At 34.2% G+C, this 21,119-nt stretch overlaps 1 protein-coding gene across 1 annotated transcript in view; it reads left to right on the top strand.

The window, feature by feature from the left end:
- Positions 1-2,567: 2,567 nt before the first annotated feature.
- Positions 2,568-21,119, top strand: part of LOC120212378 (golgin candidate 5-like) — a 28,227-nt gene continuing 9,675 nt past the window's right edge. The window contains exons 1-4 of the mRNA XM_039210708.1: positions 2,568-2,704; positions 3,222-3,292; positions 20,016-20,090; positions 20,255-20,369. Coding sequence (XP_039066639.1) covers positions 20,037-20,090; positions 20,255-20,369 — 169 coding nt within the window. The 5' untranslated portion in view covers positions 2,568-2,704; positions 3,222-3,292; positions 20,016-20,036. The remainder of the gene's footprint in view (positions 2,705-3,221; positions 3,293-20,015; positions 20,091-20,254; positions 20,370-21,119) is intronic.

Here is a 21,119-nt window from a genome sequence, read left to right as displayed (position 1 = left end):
TTTGGTTGATCAGTAATCTCATTTCCAGTAATGTAAGATTACTAACAGTAGATTTTTTGGGTATATTACCGAGAATGCCATTACCTCCATTTCTTTATATATTATTTGATTACCGACATTTTGGACTAAAATGCCTTTAAATTTTTTTCCTTTAAAAATATCATTCTTCTGTCATTGAATAATAAAAATTCTACGAAGATTAAATTACAAATTTATCCTTAAACTATTTTAGATTTATAAAAAAATCTATAATTAAAATTTTATATGAAGTTCAAAGATTAAAATAAAATTTTATCATTTTATTAAACCTTTTAATACTTTTAATTTTATAAAAAAATTATATAAATTTTATGATTTTAAATTTGTTAAAGAAAATATATAAATATCTTATAATAATATTATAGTAATTCAATTTATTAAAAAAATAAATATATAATAAATATAATTTGATCAAATATACATTCTAATAATTTTTTATTCTTTTAACCAAACACAATAATCTTATTATCTAGTACACCAATCAAACACAAAATACAATATTTCAATAATCTTATTCTCTTGTAATCTTTTATCCCGTTTATAATCTTAAATTCCGTCAACAAAATGCACCTGTCTATTTCCCTTTCTCTGATTTCACTTATGAGTTATGGTAATGAATCTAACTAATCACGTCAGTGATTTTTCCTAGTTTTTTTTTCATATTTTCCCTTTTCTTTTTAACGTCCAGTTTCTCAATTCTCAGCGTTTTTATTCTTTTGAATGCATCGTTAATTCGTAATTCTTTCCCGGTATGCAAGTTTGGATTTGAATCTTGTTGGGTTATGATTTGAACAAGTTGGGTCAAGGTATTTTCTTTTTCTTCTAATCAATTTATTTGCGGCATGTCAATGTAGGGTTTATGGCGTGCTTGAATCGGTGGATTTGAGTTTTCAGATCAAGTTGTTTTAGGAATATATAGTTAAAAAAGAACGGCTTGGTTCAGCGGGAAAGTGTCCCTAGGGGGCTTTCCTGATCTTGCTGGGGCTGTCAATAAACTCCAAGAGAGTGTGAAGAATATCGAGAAAAATTTTGATAGAGCTTTCGGGTTCGAGGAGAAATCAGAATCAAGCAACAATGAAGGTATCTTTTTTCTTGGTTTACATTGTTTACATTGTTAGTATTTTGTGTAATATTCTAGCCTTTGGATGCAAATGTCTAGTATAAACCTGTGTTAGGGTTTGCATTAAGATATTAGGTTCATTTTGGTAAATAGCAATGGTTGTTCTCATTTTCATTGTAGGTTGAACTATTAGATTACTAAACTAGAGTTGCTAAGTTTGTTAGGCAAGTGGCATGTTGCAAGTAATGCACACTGCTTCAGTTCCATGTTATAGGATGTCAATTAGGAAGCCTGAGTTGTAGATTGCCTCTATTGCCCATTGGAGTGCTAATCTTGTAGTTGAAGGTACAAATGTGAAATATGAAAAAAATAAAATAAAAAATAAAATGAATTGTTTCTATTTACCATTCCTGTATAAGCCTGTGAAGGTTAACTTTTCTACTATTTTTATTTTAGTTTGAAATAATAAAAATAAAGCCTGTTTGTTAACTATGTCTGCTTTATTTCACACTCCGTGGAATCCAATGAACCTTAACACAGTTTACTTCTTTGCTTCCTTTGAAATGAAGTTATCTCCATATTACCGTATTTTGTCACATTCCTTGCATAAATAGGTCAATGCTGATCTCATGCTTAAAGAAACACTACATGCTGGTGACTTGTTTTTGAACCTTTTTTTTTGCAAAGTCCCAAAAAGGATGATGGTTCTAGTGGCTTATCATTTCTATTATTTTCAAAGTTGAACCAATGTTGACTATGAGTTGATGGAAATTATAATGCGGGTTTGAATCAGTCATACTTATGTCTTCCTGTCTGTATTCTCTCCAGCTTCAGGATTGTGGTCTTCAGAGATTCCACCTAAAGTTGAGGAAGAAGAGATTGAAAACGACTGGTCAGCTCATTCTCATGTAAAAACCACTTTTGAAGAAGATAAAGAAGCTCTCATGGTAGAAAAAAATAGCAAGAGATCAGATACTGTGACTTTGGACTCTGGTAAAGCTGAATCTGAATCAGAAAAAGTTTCTGCTGAGCCTTCTGAATCTGCCTTTAAGAATGTTAAGTCAGAATCTACAGAAAATGGACAACAGAAAGAAATTTCAGATGTAGTACCCTCTGCAGGTTCTGACTCCAAGGAAGCCAAACAAGAAACTGCAGAGGTAAACACAGTTGAAGTTACTGAGCCTGTGCCGGCAGAGTTGAGGGATGCTGTAGACATGCATGAAACTAATGATGAACGAAAGACAAAAACAGAATAGATTTTGGAGAAAGGTTCTCCAGTTAAATCTGAGGAATCAAGTGATACCGAGCTGATGCTGGAAATGGCCCTGATGAGCCAATGTCCTCAAGTTTTCATTCTGTTATCGTTGAGGAGAATAACAATGCTCAGGTGCTTTTGCTTCCTACCGAATTGGTTCTTGAAAATGCTAAAAGAGTTGAAGTGGACCGGAGGTTAATGATGGTGAAGCTGATGCTAAAGAAGAGATACACTTGAGTTCTGCATCTGCATTGTCTAACTTGGCAGATTCTATCCATGAATTGGAGAAGGTGAAGATGGAAATGAAAATGATGGAATCTGCATTGCAAGGTTCTGCAAGACAAGCTCAGGTACTTGATGTCTTCCATTGTTTTGTGATTCTGTTTTTATTATAAGTTCACTAATGTTCTTCCAAGTTTTTCTGACATGAGCAGATTTCCTTCTCTTGTCCATTTTTTCCCCTTCATATGCTCATCACTTCCCCAATATGGAAAAATAACATAACGTAGGTTAGACCCTTTGTAATGCACTATAACACCAGAAGGCTTATTTTAATGTTCTTTAAATTTTATTTTAAGATTGGGGGGGGGGTGTCAAGTGGTTTGTATGTCATTCTCTGCAACGCAGAAATTCTTGATTAGAAATTAGGCTCCTCGCTTTGCGTCCTAGGAGAATATGCTTTTACTACCTTTGACTTAATTGATTATGAACTTTACTTTGTCTTCCATGTGTTCATCTTTGAGATGATATCTTCTGCTACATCTGTCCAAGAGAAAGGGGGAAAAGGGAAGAAATCATTTTATATTGTATGTTCTTTTGAAGTTTTACAGTTCTTGAATCTCCAATTTCTATTTGTTTCATTTTCAGGCAAAAGCTGATGAAATCGCTAAGCTGATAAATGAGAACGAGCACCTTAAAGCTGTAATGAGGATTTGAAGGCATGTGCAGGCATTTTTTTCGCCATAGATGGTTTAACATGGTTTGGTTTGTCTCTATGCTAGTAGTGATACCGTAATATGTTTTCTTCTTGTCTGTTGACTTGTGCTTTCTTGAATAAAAATGCATGAATTCCTTGTTATCAATTAGAAGATTCAGCTCAAATACTCAGCTGTTAATATAATGATATTAGCAGTGTCGCATGGCTGATGTATGATAAAAAATGATGGATAAATAGCTTTTTGGTCTCCTTTTTCCATTTGATATACCCCTATGTTTCATTGTCTTTGGTCAAGCTTTTTCTTGTTTTGCACGTGGTTTTACTTTCATGTGTAAAAGCTAATATAAACCTTTACATGCCTTAGAATCATCAATTTATATAAATGTACATTTAAATTAGATATTTTATAGACACAAGATGGTCGAATGTCTCATGTAAGAAATTTTCTTTTATGTATTATTTAGCAATGTGTTCATGTTGGGCTTGAGTTGCCCCCCTTGGCGAATTCCTTTTCTTCTCTTATACATTTTGTATGAGTATTTTTTCTGTAAAATGTTGGTTTATATGCAATAAGAATGTGTTTTAGCAGTGGTTAGAGTTGTTTTTTATGCAAATCGTTTGCTATGATGGGGATTACTATTCTGTTCTATTTTTATTTATAGCTAACTTTCTTTGAAAAGCTGGTAACATAGATTGTTGATTGGCTCAGTTCTCAATTGATTTTATTTATTGATGTAAATACTTTCTATTGCATTTCAGTTGGAATACATGTGTATGTTACTCTATTATGTTATTGTTAGTGCTTCTGGTTTGCATGATATACATTCAAATTGTTGGATCCTATACAATATGTTGTAACTGTTATGACATTGTCATTTGTAGCATGTTTGGGTTTTAGGCCTCATTCGGTGAGGCACCGGGATTCCACACTTTGGTTCAATGACTGTCATTCCTCAGAGGTCAGAATAGTCTATAACCACCATACTAGTTGTCGTAACCGATTTTCGTCCGGGCATGAATTTTTTACTTGGCGGGAAAAGTGATGTGAATAAATAGTTTTTAAAATAATTTGGGAGTCGCCATCGGCCTTTTGGGTCAGGTAGGTCGAATACCTAAAAATCATCCTTTAAAAGAGTTTTTAAGAAAACATCGATTAAAAGATAAACTGATTTGCGTTTTAACCAAAAATGCGTTCTTTTTAATAATAAAAAGGGATTCGTGGTCGGTTACGTTTAGGGAAGGGTTAGCACCCATACAACGCCTAAAATTGGTACTTTTTAATTATAAATTGTCTCTATTATTAGAAATTTTAAAATTTAAAATATATTTAATTTATAATCCTATTATTTCAAAATTATAATTATGAAAAAAATATTAATTTATATATATTTATAAATAAAATATTTATTTATTTAGAAATATCAGAAAATGACTTCTAGGTGCCATAAGATAGTTCTTTTCTTCGATATTAAAAAAATAAATAAATAATTAAAACAATTAATATATAATTTATAAAATAGGATATTTAGTAAAAATATCAGAAAACAGACTTCTAGGTGCTTTAAGACAGTCCTTTTTTTAATATTGAAAAAATAAATATATATTAAAATATGATTAGTAATTTATGAAATATAGGATTTTAACAAATAAACAAATATTATTTATTATATATATATATATATTTATATAAATAATAAAAATAATAATAATGAAATAATAATTAAAGTAATAAAAAATAAAATAATAATAAAATAATATTACAAATAATGATTAAAATAAAAGGAATTAAAAATATAGTATTAAAATGTAAATATTAAAAATCATAGTCAAAATGAAAATTTAATGATTAAAATGTAAAATTATAAAACTAGAGTACTAATTCGAAATATATAAAAGATGGGCATTAAAAGTGTAATTTAACCATAATTCATAATACGGGACTAAAACAAAAATATTAAAATTATTGAGGACTAAATATATTATTTATCCTAATTATAGTTAAGGACTAAAATAAAATTAAATAAATTTAGAAGACTAAATTAAAATAATCAAAAATTACTTTTAGTGACTAAATTACAAGGATTAAAAACTAGAATGGCTGCGGAAAGGTTTTGGCCTTGCGCGAAATTACAGATATACCCCTCCCAAAACGGCGTCGTTTGGGAAGGGGTATAAATACCCTGAAATGGTCGGTCCTTCGGGCCATTATCTCATTTTCTTCTTTCTCTCTTCTCTCTCTAACTGAGAGAGAATTTTTAACTCTTTCGTCTCTCTCTAAAATTGAGAGAGAGATCACCGGCCGGCAGCCGTGCTCCGGCGTCGGCAACCATCGTCGGCCACCGCTGTCGGTGGTCGGAAAATTTTAAAATTCCCAAAATAAAGATCAGAACATCCTAAAGACGAATCCAGTGTCTTTTTTCTCTAAAAAGCCTTGTAATTACCTAGATCTACAGAAATACTCTCGGTATTTCAATTTCTTTTGCGGCGTGTGGAGGTTCTGACGACGACGTAGCTTCCTCGGTGGTAAGTTTTCTCACTCTATTCTCTCTTTGCTTTTTGATTTGTTGCTGTGGGTTTTGTTTGGCTTGCTGTTGTGGTCTGTTCGGGTTCTTGCTCCCGTTTCTGTTATCTCCGGTTCTTCCTCTATGTTTTTTTTTGTTTGCAGGGTCCGGTGGCTTTTATAGCCACCACGGAGCCATGCTCGGACCGGTCCAGAGGGGGAAGTTCGGTGAGTCACCGAGCTATGTGGTGACTCACCCCATAGCCGCGACGTGTGGGGGGAAGCTGGCCTTCTGGAATCCTTTGTTGGCGTCGTGGCAGCAAGGTGTCGTCGTCGTGGGGCACTGGAAGCATCTGGAGGCGACAGCTGGGATCTTCTGGAAACTTGAGGCGGCGACATCAGTGCTAGGGTTTAGAAACCCTAGCTGAAACACCAAATGTTTATGGTTTCCATCTGGTCTGGGTCGGTTCTAGTTGGGCCTGGGGTTTGGGTTCCGAGATTTGTATATGGCCTCAGCTTTGGGCTTTGTAATATTTAATAATAATAATAATAATAATAATAATTTTAATAATAATAATAAATTTAAATTTAAAATGAAAAAATTGATGTCTACAGCTGTCCCTCTTTGCTTATCCTTGTGTTAACAAGAATAGAGCAAAGACGAAAAAGAAAATTAATTTTTTCATTTGGCTTCTTTTAAGTAGGATGGAAATGTTGAAAACATCATGCACTGAAGGACTTACAGATGACCCGAAGGTTTTGAAAACATCATGCACTGAAGGACTTACAGATGACCCTAAGGCTTTGAAAACATCAAAAAGCTCCCGAAGGCTTTTTGGAAACATCATGCACCGTAGGACTTACAGATGACCCTAAGGCTTTGAAAACATCAAAAAGCTCCCGAAGGCTTTTTGGAAACATCATGCACTGTAGGACTTACAGATGACCCTAAGGCTTTGAAAACATCAAAAAACTCCAGAAGGCTTTTTGGTAACATCATGCACTGTAGGACTTACAGATGACCCTAAGGCTTTGAAAACATAAAAAAGCTCCCGAAGGCTTTTTGGAAACATCATGCACTGTAGGACTTACAGATGACACTAAGGCTTTGAAAACATCAAAAAGCTCCTGAAGGCTTTTTGGAAACATCATGCACTGTAGGACTTACAGATGACCCTAAGGCTTTGAAAACATCAAAAAGCTCCCGAAGGCTTTTTGGTAACATCATGCACTGTAGGACTTACAGATGACCCTAAGGCTTTGAAAACATCAAAAAGCTCCCGAAGGCTTTTTGGAAACATCATGCACTGTAGGACTTACAGATGACCCTAAGGCTTTGAAAACATCAAAAAGCTCCCGAAGGCTTTTTGGAAACATCATGTACTGTAAGACTTATAGATGTGGGAAATAGTTTACTAAGTAAGAAACTATGAAAATCGTTTTCTTACTTTTTAACAATTTCATTTTTAGAAAAGATTGAATGAGAAACTATGGAAATCGTTTTCTCATTATTTTTCAATATAACATGTTGATTGGGTAACATGACCCAATCTCAAGATAATGTTCATTCTTGTGGATTGAGTCCATCTATTATTCAGATGTTGGCGTGATTCCTGCATTTGCGGTTTTGAATACCTTCTTCTTGTAAGGTATTTTTTTACCATGAATCTTCTTGTTTTTCCGAAGATCTATAAAACTTCATGTTTGAATGCACTCAGATGTATCAATGTTTTACATTGTCTATTGTGTAAATGATATGCTTATGAATGCATGAATGTTGATGCAATCTTCATTTGACTTCAAAGTGGTGAACTAGGCTTCCTTCACTTCATCATTTATTTCTAGGGTCACCTCTGGATATCAGTGTAGAAAATTATGCTATCAAGCTTGCATTTCTGTAGAATCATCTGATCAATCTGTATCTTTGTGTCATCTTTGCTTCATTTAAGTCTCAGAAGAAATATTTCATTTGTGGAACTCTTGCCGTAGTCAGAACTATGACTTTGATGCCCCATTTTGTCTTTGGTAACACCGGCTTTCTTTGTCTGGACTTGTGTAGAAATCCAATAAAACTTTCATCTTTGAAAAGAGAATCTATCATCTTTGAAAAGAGAATCTATCATCTTTGAAGAGTGTATATGTAGATATGCCTGACTCAGCAGGGATTAATTAGGAGAGTAGAGTCTGTTCTAATTTAACTCTTGAAACATATCACAAGGAAGATTTATTCCAATTCCTTTCATGTCTCCACATATAATCAGATCTCGAATAAGGCAACTTGGACCATATCATGTCGAGATGCATAACAACAACCTGTCGTTCAAACTTAGTTGCCGTCACTAGTTTCTTGTTGTTAAAAATTCAGCTATCCTTCTGTGGAAAGAAATCTTCACCATATCTCACTTTTAATCTTGGGGTTGAAGAAGACAGACTTCATCTTGTATCAATAAAGGAAAACCATATGATAACAACATTGGTTCAACACCATAATCCCTGGTTCATAAAACATTTGTCAACACATTCTTCATCTCCTGTGTCTTCTGCTCGAATTGCTGGTCAATGAAGCTCTTTGCATGGTGTTCAAAGTTTTTGTATGATGTCACAAGACTACTTGAGAACAAAACTCAATGGGAATACAAGTGAAATACTGGTATGACCAAAAAGTTGGTCAAATTCACAAAATGTGCTGGTGTCGAATTGAATAGGAGACACTAATTGATCTCGATATCATCTCGGGCAAGGGCAAGTGTAATACTGATCACGTTTTCTTCTGTAATGAGCATTGTAGAAAGTAGAAACACTTCAGCTATAGGATCCATGTACAGAAAGATATCCGTGGATTTCTTGCTGCTGGGGATGAAACGCACATGATAAAACCCAAAATAGATAAAAATTCAGTCCAGCCTGGCTGGCAATGATAACCCCAGTAATAGCGGGAATAACAATAATGTAAGTGAGTCGAGTCTCCCTTTCCAATGTCATCGATTAAGCGAAAACTATTGTGAAAAACAGATTCGTAATCCCAACAGTATGGTTGAAACTAACTGCCAGGAATCTCAAAGAAATATTTCCAATCATCACCGATACACATAATACAAAATTCAAAGCTAAGATCTTGAAGAACTGAACCCTGGATCAAGTAGTCTGCCTGGGGACCATCTTTATCCATGATGTAGTTTAACACACTGTCATGTGACACATGGTTTAAGAAGATTGGGTATTTGAAACCTTACTTGCAGAGTAGATATTTGTTCAACAACAAGATTCTAATGTAACTGCCTGATGAATGAAGCAATTATGTATAGTCAGCTCGACTGTCATTGTTTTATCATTTTCATTCTTCATATCTTTCTGTCTTATTGGAAATATTTTCTCAAATCAATGATCTTTAATACATGATGATATGGGCCTTCAGCATGTCTCAGCATTGCTGATACGAACGTTCAAAAATGCATCAACAATCATAATTCTGATTGAAATGGGCTTTCAGCATGCCCCGACATTTGCTTCTTGTTAATATGAGCCTTCAAAATGCCCCACATGGATCTGTATGAAGGAACCTTTAAAATGCCCCAACATTTTGCTGATACAGATGTTAAAAGTGTGCTCAACATTACTTCTTGTTGAGATGAGCCTCCAAGAATGCTCAAATATTCATATTGTTGTGAGCCTTCAAAATGCCCCAATATTCTATTTCTGGTTGAAATGGGCCCTCAAGATGTCCCTCTAGATATGTCTGATTCACTCTCAATGTCTGTTTGACTGAAATGTCATGATCCCCACGAGGTCCAATTTTGACAATGAACTGTTGTAGGTACTTGTAGTTTTATTCGTGCACCAAATTTGTTTATCTTGAATACTCTCATTCTGGTGTCACTAAACAGTAATATTGTCAAGTAACTGGAGAAATTCTCTTCATGTTGTCACAAACTTAAGAAGTACTCAATCATTATGACAGAAACGTCTGAGATATGTGTATTCTGAATGAGGTGACCATTTTCTGTATCTGGAGGGATTTAGTCAGACAGAGCAGTATAAATAGCTTGGTAATCTGTTCTAGACTAACAGAGTGGCTTATCATCTTTCAGTGAATGCCATCTCTGAAATATACTTTTCTGTGGGAGAGAAACCAATTTATGCGAACAGTAATCTGATGCAATAGCAAGACTACATATATATAGGCTCTTGAAAATCCACACCCATGCAACATGTTGATTCTGATAACTACTCATCTGATTATGAAGCGATCTTTCAGGATGATTTCATAAATATTGATAGTTCTTTTTATACCGAGGAAATCCTGAATTCTGATTCTGATGAGGAGAATAAACTGTTATACTTGATGAAAATGGGATACTCAGATGCTGAGGCTTCAATAGCCATGGAGAGATGTGGTCCGGATTCATCAATTGCAAAGTTGACAGATTTTATATGTGCTGCTCAAATGGCTAAGGTTGCTGACGCACTTCTTTCAGTAGAAGATAGGAATTCATTATGCAATGACCCCAATTACAAGCAAAGGCGAAACTTGGGCTATGATTTTTAAAAAGGAAGAAGCAGATGAAGCTTGAAAAGAAGCTTCTTAATGAAGACGATCATGCAGTTCATCTTTCAATTCCAATGATTGGTTCTGGGGTTCCTACCGAACCATATCAGATAACTCAAAGAACACTTCCAGAAGGTTCTATTGGGTCTTCTTATTTCTACTATGAGCAAATTCATCTTTCAAATTTAATGATTGGTTTTGGGGTTCATACCAAACCAGATCAGATAACTCAAAGAACACTTCCAGAAGATGCTATTGGGTCTCCTTATTTCTACTACGAGAACGTGGCACTTGCTCCAGTTAATGTTTGGGCTGAAATATCACAGTACTTATTCGATGTAGAGCCAGAATTTGTAGATTCGAAGCATTTTCATGCTGCTACACTGAAAAGGGGCTATATTCATAATCTGCCAATTGAGAACAGATTTCCTCTTATCTTGTTTTCTCCACACACTATTCATGATATTTTTCCATTGACAAAGAAATGATGGCCTTCCTGGGATCCAAGAACAAAGTTGAACTGTTTACAAACATGTACAGGAAGTGCCAAATTGACAGAAAAAGATCTATAAGGCTCTTGAAGCTTATGACGATGAGCCACCTTCAAGTGTCCAGAAGTATGTTCTTGATGAGTGCTGAAAATGGAATCTGGTATGGGTTGGAAGGAATAAAGTTGCTCCACTTGAATCTGATGAGGTGAAAATGCTTCTAGGTTTCCCTAAAAACTATACATGAGGAGCTGCTAGAGACAAGTTCCCCAGTGATATCAATGTCCTGTCTCTTTTCTCTGGAATCAGTGATGCAGAGGTTACCTTCTACTATCTTGGCATACTTTTGAAAACAAATGTGTAAGAACTGAATTATGATCGGTTGGAGCAATTGATGAGTAGATTTGGAAATTTCGACCTTGTTGCCGGTAGCATCCAGTGTAACAACCTTACTGGAAGAAATAAACATCATTGTGATGGGCTTGAAGATTTTTGTTGGTGCATTTACTTGCAATGACTGCTACAACGACTGTCTCTTTTGCTACTCCAAGATATATCATACTCTTACTGAATTATGGAAAAGTTTAATTGACGGTAAAACTGATTATCTTCAACTTTTGGAATCCTGTAACCAATGTTACCCTATATAAAAAAGGCCTATAAGGGTAGATTCTGTTCCAATATCTTATACTGTGCCATAAGTCCTCAAATTCAAATTCAGCAATCTTCTGAAGGACATAATGGATATAATCTTGTCAAGGAAATTGATCAGCATGGAAGAAGTAGCAATGATGTATCAAGACTTGAGCCAGCATCACGGTATAACCAGAGTGCAGGTAGTGACTTGTTCATTCCCATAATACATCTTACTGGGAATTATATCTCTGTGATGTAATTTGCCAGAAACATGGATTGATGGCTGGGGAAAATAATTTGTCTGGTGATGCTTATCGCCCTCAACATGAAATAAGCGATAATCTTTCTTGATGAGTTGCTAATAATGTCATAGGAGAGTGTCACAAGTTCAATTCTCCAGACTTTCTGGCTTTTTGGACCACTTGCCTTCAAAAATGTGAAGTGCTTCATTATTCTGGCCTCATTCATTCTTTTTCTACAACATAGGTAGAATAAGCAACAATTGCTTCAAGGACCTTCCTCATTTGAGACTGTCCTGTTTGAAAATGTTTTTTCTCCTTTCTTTATTGAAGAATGAAAGAATTTTGTAAAATATTACCCCTTTCAGGTTCACAATATAATCAAATCATAAACAATGAATTTAATGAATATTAAATAAATCAACTACACTTTTTAAATCATTCAAAAAATCATAGTCCTGTGGCAAGTGTCAAAATTATTAACTGATTTGAGGTGTAGGTTGATTTTGGTAAAGTAGGTTCTTTCAAGTTGGTTCAGTATGTCGCTTCGTGCTTCCACTAACTTGAAGAAATGGTTGTTATGCTCATCTTGTAGAGATACTTCTTGATTCCAGAATCTCATGAACGCCTTTTGGGATGTGCGGTGTTTCATTTAAGAGCTTAAGATCATCTCTTATGTCGTTTGTTGCACCATTCAATATTCGAGCCGCCTTTTTAGGTTTTCAACTCAAATCCTCCTTTGGTTTCAAGATGTTATTTAAAAATTTACATCTTGAACCCCCTTTAACATTTTTCATATCATGCATTAAATATTTTAAAAACTAATTTTTGCAAATAAAAATCAATCTTGAGAGGCGGAATAAATTCTGAAGATATTCTCTTTAGATGCCTTCAATCTTGATTTGCTTGACTTGGATCTGCCTTGCTGGGGATTTTTCCATCATCTGGATCCCTCTAAACTGCCAAATTTTGGGTTCATTTCCATTTTCTCATATCTTCATCATTTCTTGCTCTTTTTGTTGAATATGAATATTCAAATTAATTGTACTCGATCCATTTTGTAACTTGAGGCTCCATGAGTTACCTATCTTGATTCAATTTCTCATTTTTTTCATTTTTCTTTTTCTTTTTCTTTTCCTTTTTGTTTTCTTTCTTTTTTCTTTTTCCTTCTTCTTTCTTTACTGGATGAGTATAAGACTTCAATTGCTTTGAACACCTCCTTTTCCTTTTTGTCATTTTTTCTTCTTCAAGTATAATATTTCTTGACAGAATCTGAGTTTATTTGATTTCTCATAACTTTCCCATCCGTTTTTGCCAAGATCAACGCTTCTCGGGAAAATGCCTTTTTTACAACGTATGGCCCTTCCCAATTAGGCATCCATTTCCCACGAAAATCTTTATGTATAGGCAAGATCTTTTTTAGTACTAGATCACCCTCTTGGAATTCTCTTGGATGTACTTTCTGTTCGTGATCTTTCATCATCTATTTCTGATACATCTGCCCATGGCAAATGGCTTTCAATTGGTTCTCATCAATAAGGTTTAATTGATCAAATCGAAATTGGATACATTCAGTCTTCTCCAATTTTTGCTCCTTTAGGATACAAAATAATGGGATCTCAACTTCAATTGGTAATATTGCTTCCATCCCATAGACTAAACAATAAGGTGTTGCCCCAGTAAATGTTCGCACAGTAATTCAATATGCATATAAGGCAAAAGGTAGCTTCTCGTGCCAATCTTTGTAAACTTCAGTGGTCTTTGTAATGATCCTCTTAAGGTTCTTATTTGATCCTGCAAATGCCCCATTCATCTTTGGGCGATATGACACTGAGTTGGCGTGCTTGATCTGTGCGCGAAGTTTAGTCATCTCATACATAGAAGTCCTTGTAAAAAGAGGTATCTCCAGGGGGATGAATATTCAAGATTAACTTTGCTTACATGAAAAAATGTAATTAATGCATGATATATTTATTTCAATTAATCACTTTTTCCTTCTTCTTGAGTATGCCCTAATCACTCGAAATTATCTTTAATGAGTTGGTCCATGATGCTTCATCTCGTCTCTTCTTGTAGTAAGATTCACGGATAGTTGAAAGTTTGGTTCTTTTGAGGTCTTTTGGTTTATGATGGTTTTGTGTTTGGAAGGACAAATGTGTGACTTTTGAAGTCGTATATATGGTGGAAGGTAACATAATGAATCGATCAACTCTACCCGAAAAAGTAAACATCTAGAGTTGGTGTCTCAAAAACAGGTGGAGACATTACTTCAGAGTCTCAGATAATCGTAGTGTCAGGATTTGGTTTTGTAAGGATCAAGTAATTGGCGTTGGATGGGATATGGAAGATATAATTTTACCACTTTCCAAAGATCTATAACTCTTGAAAAATTAAAAGAATATTTAATCTACTTGATACTAAAAAATTTCAAGATTAAAACTTAATTACTTGCTCATAACCATAAAAGCAACACAAGTTTATTTATTGCACAAAAAGCGGAGAAAGGAACAAAAAAACAAGTTCAAACAAGATGCTGAAAGTAGAAAGGTACTACAGTGGTAGATATCAACTTCCACTTGTTTATCTATCATGCCTCATTATAATGTTAGGTGTGTAATAGGACTAAGGTTTTTGTCCTCATTTGCCCCCCATTTCTTGATCATCTTTTGTGTCAAATTCTTTGGATAAACCCTCAAATGCACAAATCTTTGCTTCTTCCTGATCAGTCTCTATCATCATCATCTTCTTCCCCGAGTGGAAATTGGGCTCAATTTTTATATTCAGAACAGCTTCCTTTGGTGATGAAAGTTTTGTTCTGATTCTGAATGCATCTTGCAGCTGTGATTGGAGTAGTATTCACTAGACTCTTTATATTGCCCATTGCTTCACTTGTCCTCAGAACATCTGATACAAATGTTTGAGGTTTCTTCAGAGTTACATTTTTCCCATTCATTCTTAAACTGGTGGGCCAATCTCGAATTACCTCTCTTTTCATTTCTTTCTCATTCTTTAGTATCAGAGAAGTATCAGTAGTTGAATCTGTCATGCATACTTTATATTCCTTAATTTTGCCTTTTTTCTTTTCAATATCTTCTGTTGTATGATCTTCATTTGCCTTGACCGTGTTAATTTTATTTTGGGGTTTGAATCCCGGTTGTTTGATCAAAATGGATTGACTGTTAACATCCACTCTTATGATTTTATGAATCAAAAGGTCTTGAACTTGTCTTTTAAAGTTACCGCAATTTTCGATGGAGTTTCCTCGGATTCTAGCATGATATTCACAAAAGACTTTCTCATTATACCAGCTCGGGTAAGGAGGCAACAAAGGCTTAGCCTGACATGGGCCAATAAGATGGGCTTTGAGTAACTCAGGATATAACTTGCTGCATAAAACTGAAGGAAACTTGGGTAGAATTTCCCCTGACATCACTGTCACATTACAATTATTTTCTTTTCTTTCTTGAAGACCTTGTGACTTACGATCTAGATGTTTGCTTTGTTTAGCTTTCTTCAATGGTACTGAAATTTCTTCTATGTTTCTCTTCAACTTGATCTTTGTCTCATCTTCTGGGGTCATACCCGATTTTCAGAGATTTATCGAATTTCCACATTCCCTGGCAAAGTTCTGGTCATTTGTTTCCATTGTATCATCTACATTATTCATAATCCCATTCAAATCTTTCACAATAGGATCCTCTAAGGGTTTCTCTCCATGGATTATAATATTCACCAGGTCCATCAATTTGGTCAGTTGTTCCTTTGAATCCTCCTGGAACTTTTTTACTTGATCAATCATCTTTTGTTGAGTCTTGATAAATTGCTCTTGTAGTTTCTCAATTCTACCAACCCTTGCTAAAATCTCATTCATGGTTCTTATCCTTGTTTAGGAAGACCAAGTTAGCTCCACTTTGATTTCATAAATTCTGTCATGGAATCTTCCATGAATTATTCCACATGTTTAAATGTATGCAAAATATTTTTAAACAAAATGTAAATATGTAAAGATGCAAACGCAAAAAAATGAAAATATGAATACGAACGTAAAAATGCAAATATAAAAATGTGAATGTAACCATAAAAATGTAAATTGTGCAATACAAAAGGAAACATAAAAGTATAAATAAAAAATGAAAAATGCAAGGATGCAAAATACAAATGTATGTATGAAAAGGTGTTTACTCAAGAGTGATCATCTTAGAACAGATTTCATTGAATACAAAAGTTTCGGTACATCAAACAAAACTTTACATATAGGGATATCTTTCACTTCTAACTTCTCCAAAGCCCAGTTAGTTTCCATTCATGCTCAAAAGTTGAGTCTTCAGTCTGTTTCATCTCCTTGTAAAGTCAGCTAAATCTATCATTTAAGAACCATATTTCTTGTCTGGACTGCAACTTCTTCTATGACATTCTCTTTCATCTTCTGTGTCACTTCTCGGAGTTGCTCATTTTCCCTTGTAAGAGATCCTTTCTGTCCAAGAAGTTCTTGAACAAGATCTTCATATATGTTGCAGTTCTTTTTCAGCTTGGTGACCCCTGTGATCCACTCTTCTGGGGTACTTCCTAGGCCAGCATTTTGAAAGGCTTGACTGATCTTCTGAAAATCTTTATGCATGGTTTTCATTTCTGTGCTCAATTTCTTGTTTTGGTCATTCAAGTCCTTCAAATAACATGCTTGAGCTTCATAAAAACCTCCACTACTCTGAATGCCCTGACTGATGCTCTTATCATAGACTGCTTTTGGTATCAATCTGGCAGGATCTTTGTGGAGTACTTTTGGAATTAATATAACAGGATCTCTGTGTGCATTGCTTGCTTCTATCCTCGGAGTTTCCTCAGGATGTCTTTCCTTGGCCGTATTATATTTTGTTTGATCATAAAACTTTTTGTCCATTTACGATTTCTTTCCAATTTGATGAACAGTCTTTCAAGTCAACACCTTTTGGTTATGCCATGATCATGTAATGCAGGCACAAAACAAAAGAAATCAATATAAACAAGTTAAAACAAAACAAAATGTATGAAAAATAAAAATGAGAAAGGAAATAAATTGGTAAGTACCAATTAATGGAAAGAAAATATTCTATCTATCATGGTATATAATATATCCTAACCTCATGCTTTCTAGTTCCATGCTTTGTTTGGAAAAATTAACCTAACAGCATGATTACTAGTTCGCAGGCATTTATTCAGAGAAAAAAAATAATAAATTAAATAAATTAAAAGCTAGAGCTTATTTCTCTTTTGTGTACACCTATGAACAGAGGTTCAGTATTATCTTAGATCAGGTGAATTTCTAGGGTTTATTATATGCGGAGTTTCAGTTCTAGGAGTAAAGGTACTCGAATTGTCCTTGTTGATGCCCCCTTGGGCTGTCAAACCCTCAATCCTAGTCCATTACAGACTTAAGCGGATCGAGTTCAATTCAAGGGGACACATTTCTCTATGCCTGACACAGAGAATAAATTCTCACGAAGACATAGAGCATATGAACCCCGAAAGCTACTTGCTAGGTCTGACACGGAGAATAAATTCTCACGAAGACGTCGCTTTCACTCCCACTTAAAAGGGATAAATCTCAGTTATAGAGATTATGTTTATGCAATGCAAGTGTTGTGTGCGAGGAGAAATATTCAAACCTCTGACATACAATAAATAATAAAATTTAATACCTGAAAAATAAAATAAAACATTAATAAAATAATATAAATATTATGGAAAAAATATATATATATATATATATATATATAATTTTGAAAAGAAAGAATTAAAAATTAAATATATGAATTTTTAATTTTCTAATTGATAGAGACAATTAATAATTAGTTTTAAAGTTTGACCGTTCCCCAGCAGAGTCGCCAAGCTGTCGTAACCGGTTTTCGTCCGGGCACGAATTTTTTACTTGGCGGGAAAAGTGATGTGAATAAATGGTTTTTAAAATAATTTGGGAGTCGCCATCGGCCTTTTGGGTCAGGTAGGTCGAATACCTAAAATCATCCTTTAAAAGAGTTTTTAAGAAAACATCGATTAAAAGATAAATTGATCTGCGTTTTAACCAAAAATTCGTTCTTTTTAATAATAAAAAGGGATTCGTGGTCGGTTACGTTTAGGGAAGGATTAACACCCCTACAACGCCTAAAATTGGTACTTTTTAATTATAAATTATCTATATTATTAGAAATTTAAAAATTTAAAATATATTTAATTTATAATCCTATTTTTCAAAATTATAATTATGAAAAAATATTAATTTATATATTTATAAATAAAATATTTATTTATTTAGAAATATCAGAAAAGGACTTCTAGGTGCCGTAAGACAACTCTTTCTTCGATATTAAAAAAATAAATAAATAATTAAAACAATTAATATATAATTTATAAAATAGGATATTTAGTAAAAATATCAGAAAACGGACTTCTAGGTGCTTTAAGACAGTCCTTTTCTTAATATTGAAAAAAATAAATATATATTAAAATATGATTAGTAATTTATGAAATATAGGATTTTAACATATAAATAAATATTATTTATTATATATATATATATATATATATTTATATAAATAATAAAAATAATAATAATGAAATAATAATTAAATTAATAAATAATAATAATAATAAAATAATATTGCAAATAATGATTAAAATAAACGGAATTAAAAATATAGTATTAAAATGTAAAATATTAAAAAATAATAGTCAAAAATGAAAATTTAATGATTAAAATGTAAAATTATAAAACTAGAGTACTAATTCGAAATATATAAAAGATGGGCATTAAAAGTGTAATTTAACCATAATTCATAATACGGGACTAAAACAAAAATATTAAAATTATTGAGGACTAAATATATTATTTATCCTAATTATAGTTAAGGACTAAAATAAAATTAAATAAATTTAGAAGACTAAATTAAAATAATCAAAAATTGCTTTCAGTGAATAAATTGCAAGGATTACAAACTAGGATGGCTACGGAAAGGTTTTGGCCATGCGCAAAATTACAGATATACCCCTCCCAAAACGGCGTCGTTTGGGAAGGGGTATAAATACCCTGAAATGGCCGGCCCTTCGGGCCATTATCTCATTTTCTTCTTTCTCTCTTCTCTCTCTAACTGAGAGGGAATTTTTAACTCTCTCTAAAACTGAGAGAGAGACCACCGGCCAGCAGCCGTGCTCCAGCGTCGGCAACCACCACCGGCCACCGCTGTCGGTGGCTGGAAAATTTCAAAATTCCCAAAATAAAGATCAGAACGTCCTAAAGACGAATCCGGTGTCCTTTTTCTCTAAAAATCCTTGTAATTACCTAGATCTACAGAAATACTCTCGGTATTTCAATTTCTTTTGCGGCGTGTGGAGGTTCTGACGACGGCGTAGCTTCCTCGGTGGTAAGTTTTCTCACTCTATTCTCTCTTTGCTTTTTGATTTGTTGCTGTGGGTTTTGTTTGGCTTGCTGTTGTGGTATGTTCGGGTTCTTGCTCCCGTTTCTGTTATCTCTGGTTCATCCTCTCTGTTTTTTTTGTTTGCAGGGTACAGTGGCTTTTATAGCCACCACGGAGCCATGCTCGGACCGGTCCAGAGGGGGAAGTTCGGTGAGTCACCGAGCTATGTGGTGACTCACCCCATAGCCGCGACGTGTGGGGGACAGATGGCCTTCTGGAATCCTCTATTGGCGTCGTGGCAGCAAGGTGTCATCGTCGTGGGGCAGCTGGAAGCATCTGGAGGCAGTAGCTGGGATCTTCTGGAAACTTGAGGCGGCGGCATCAGTGCTAGGGTTTAGAAACCCTAGTTGAAACCCCAAATGTTTAGGGTTTCCATCTGGTCTGGGCCGGTTCTAGTTGGGCCTGGGGTTTGTGTTCCGGGATTTGTATATGGGCCTCAGCTTTGGGCTTTGTAATATTTAATAAATAATATTTAATAATAATAATAATAATAATAATAATAATAATTTAATAATAATAATAAATTTAAATTTAAAATGAAAAAATTGATGTCTACACCAGTAATATGGCCTCAATAGCTATTTGGGGCTCCCACTCCGAATGCCTATTCAGTGCCATAGGAATAGACCAAAAAAGTTCCCAAAATACTCTCGCAATCTCTCACCGTGTTCATTCATTTTCCCCCTTAATATAAACCAATCACTTTCTACCAGTGTCAATTTTCTTTTGTTGTTTGAGATTAATTATCCTACAGTTAAAGATGAGTAATTACTAGTTAAAATTACATGTTTATCAAGATACCCCACTGTCTCAATCCTAATAACAATGAAAAAAAGATTGTAAATAACAACTAAAAGCTTGGAACAAAGAAAATCCAATGAAGCAGAAATGGAGTCTTTGCGAGAGGAATACCATCAAAGGGTTTCAACACTTGAAAGGAAGGTATGTTCCTAGCATTCCTCTCCTTGTTTTCTTGAATTCAATGTGAATGCATTGTGCTTTCATAGAAGCTGGTGATAATTGCGCATATATTCTAGGAAAAGGTTGTCTTTTTTAGCTCAAATATAATGTATTTTAAACTTTTCTCTTGGTGTATGTTTTTCCAGGTTTATGCATTGACTAAAGAAAGGGATACTCTTCGAAGAGAGCAGAATAAAAAAAGTGATGCTGCTGCTCTTTTAAAGGAAAAAGATGAAATAGTTAATCAAGTCATGGCGGAAGGTAAGATCTGCAAACTCCTATATACATTTGATGTGCTATAACGTTTTTTTATCTTATTCAAAGCCATATTATTTTCCACTTATCAGATATCTTGCAACTTGTTTGGTAGTACTTGCATAATTTCTTTGTTATGAATTCCAGTAAAAAGAGCCCAACTATAATGGAGAATATATGGACACTTCATCATCAAGAAATAACTTGAGCAGGATTATCTGCAATACCTTTAAGAGGATTAGGTAGGTGGGGTATAGGTGGCTGTCAGAAAGTAAATTCCTAATTTAGGAATATTATGTAATTAACTAGGATCTTATAAATAGTCTTACAATCTCTAAGTTTAAGGGATTTAATTCTTACTCAGAATAGGCTACTTTCCTAGGATAGGAGTTTCCTAAGATATGCTACTGTTTGTATATATAGCCGTGTACCTTTTCTACGAAATAAATAATCAAATCACTCTATTTTCAACATGGTATCAGAGCTAGTGTAGCTCATTTCTAGTCATTGTTTTCCCTTCCAATTGTTCCATTGCTTGTCTCAAAATCATCCTTTAAGTACATTGTGCTAACATGGTTGAAGTAGTCGACACTAGCAGTTTTTGAAACTGCTCAATAAGTCACAATAAATGAAGGGAATCACTCTAGTTCAACTAGGATTTGTAGAACATACAATCAGCTTATAGGCTGAATGGAAAAAATTATCTTAAATGGAGTCTGGAAAAATCCTCTTCCACAAGTACATGTAGTCTGGTTT

Source organism: Hibiscus syriacus, unplaced genomic scaffold (assembly GCF_006381635.1).
Source record: "Hibiscus syriacus cultivar Baekdansim isolate YM2019G1 unplaced genomic scaffold, ASM638163v2 tig00110013_pilon, whole genome shotgun sequence".
Classification (NCBI taxonomy): domain Eukaryota; kingdom Viridiplantae; phylum Streptophyta; class Magnoliopsida; order Malvales; family Malvaceae; genus Hibiscus; species Hibiscus syriacus.
The sequence above is the reverse complement of the archived record's forward strand: the minus strand, read 5'-3'. Positions and strand labels throughout refer to the sequence as shown.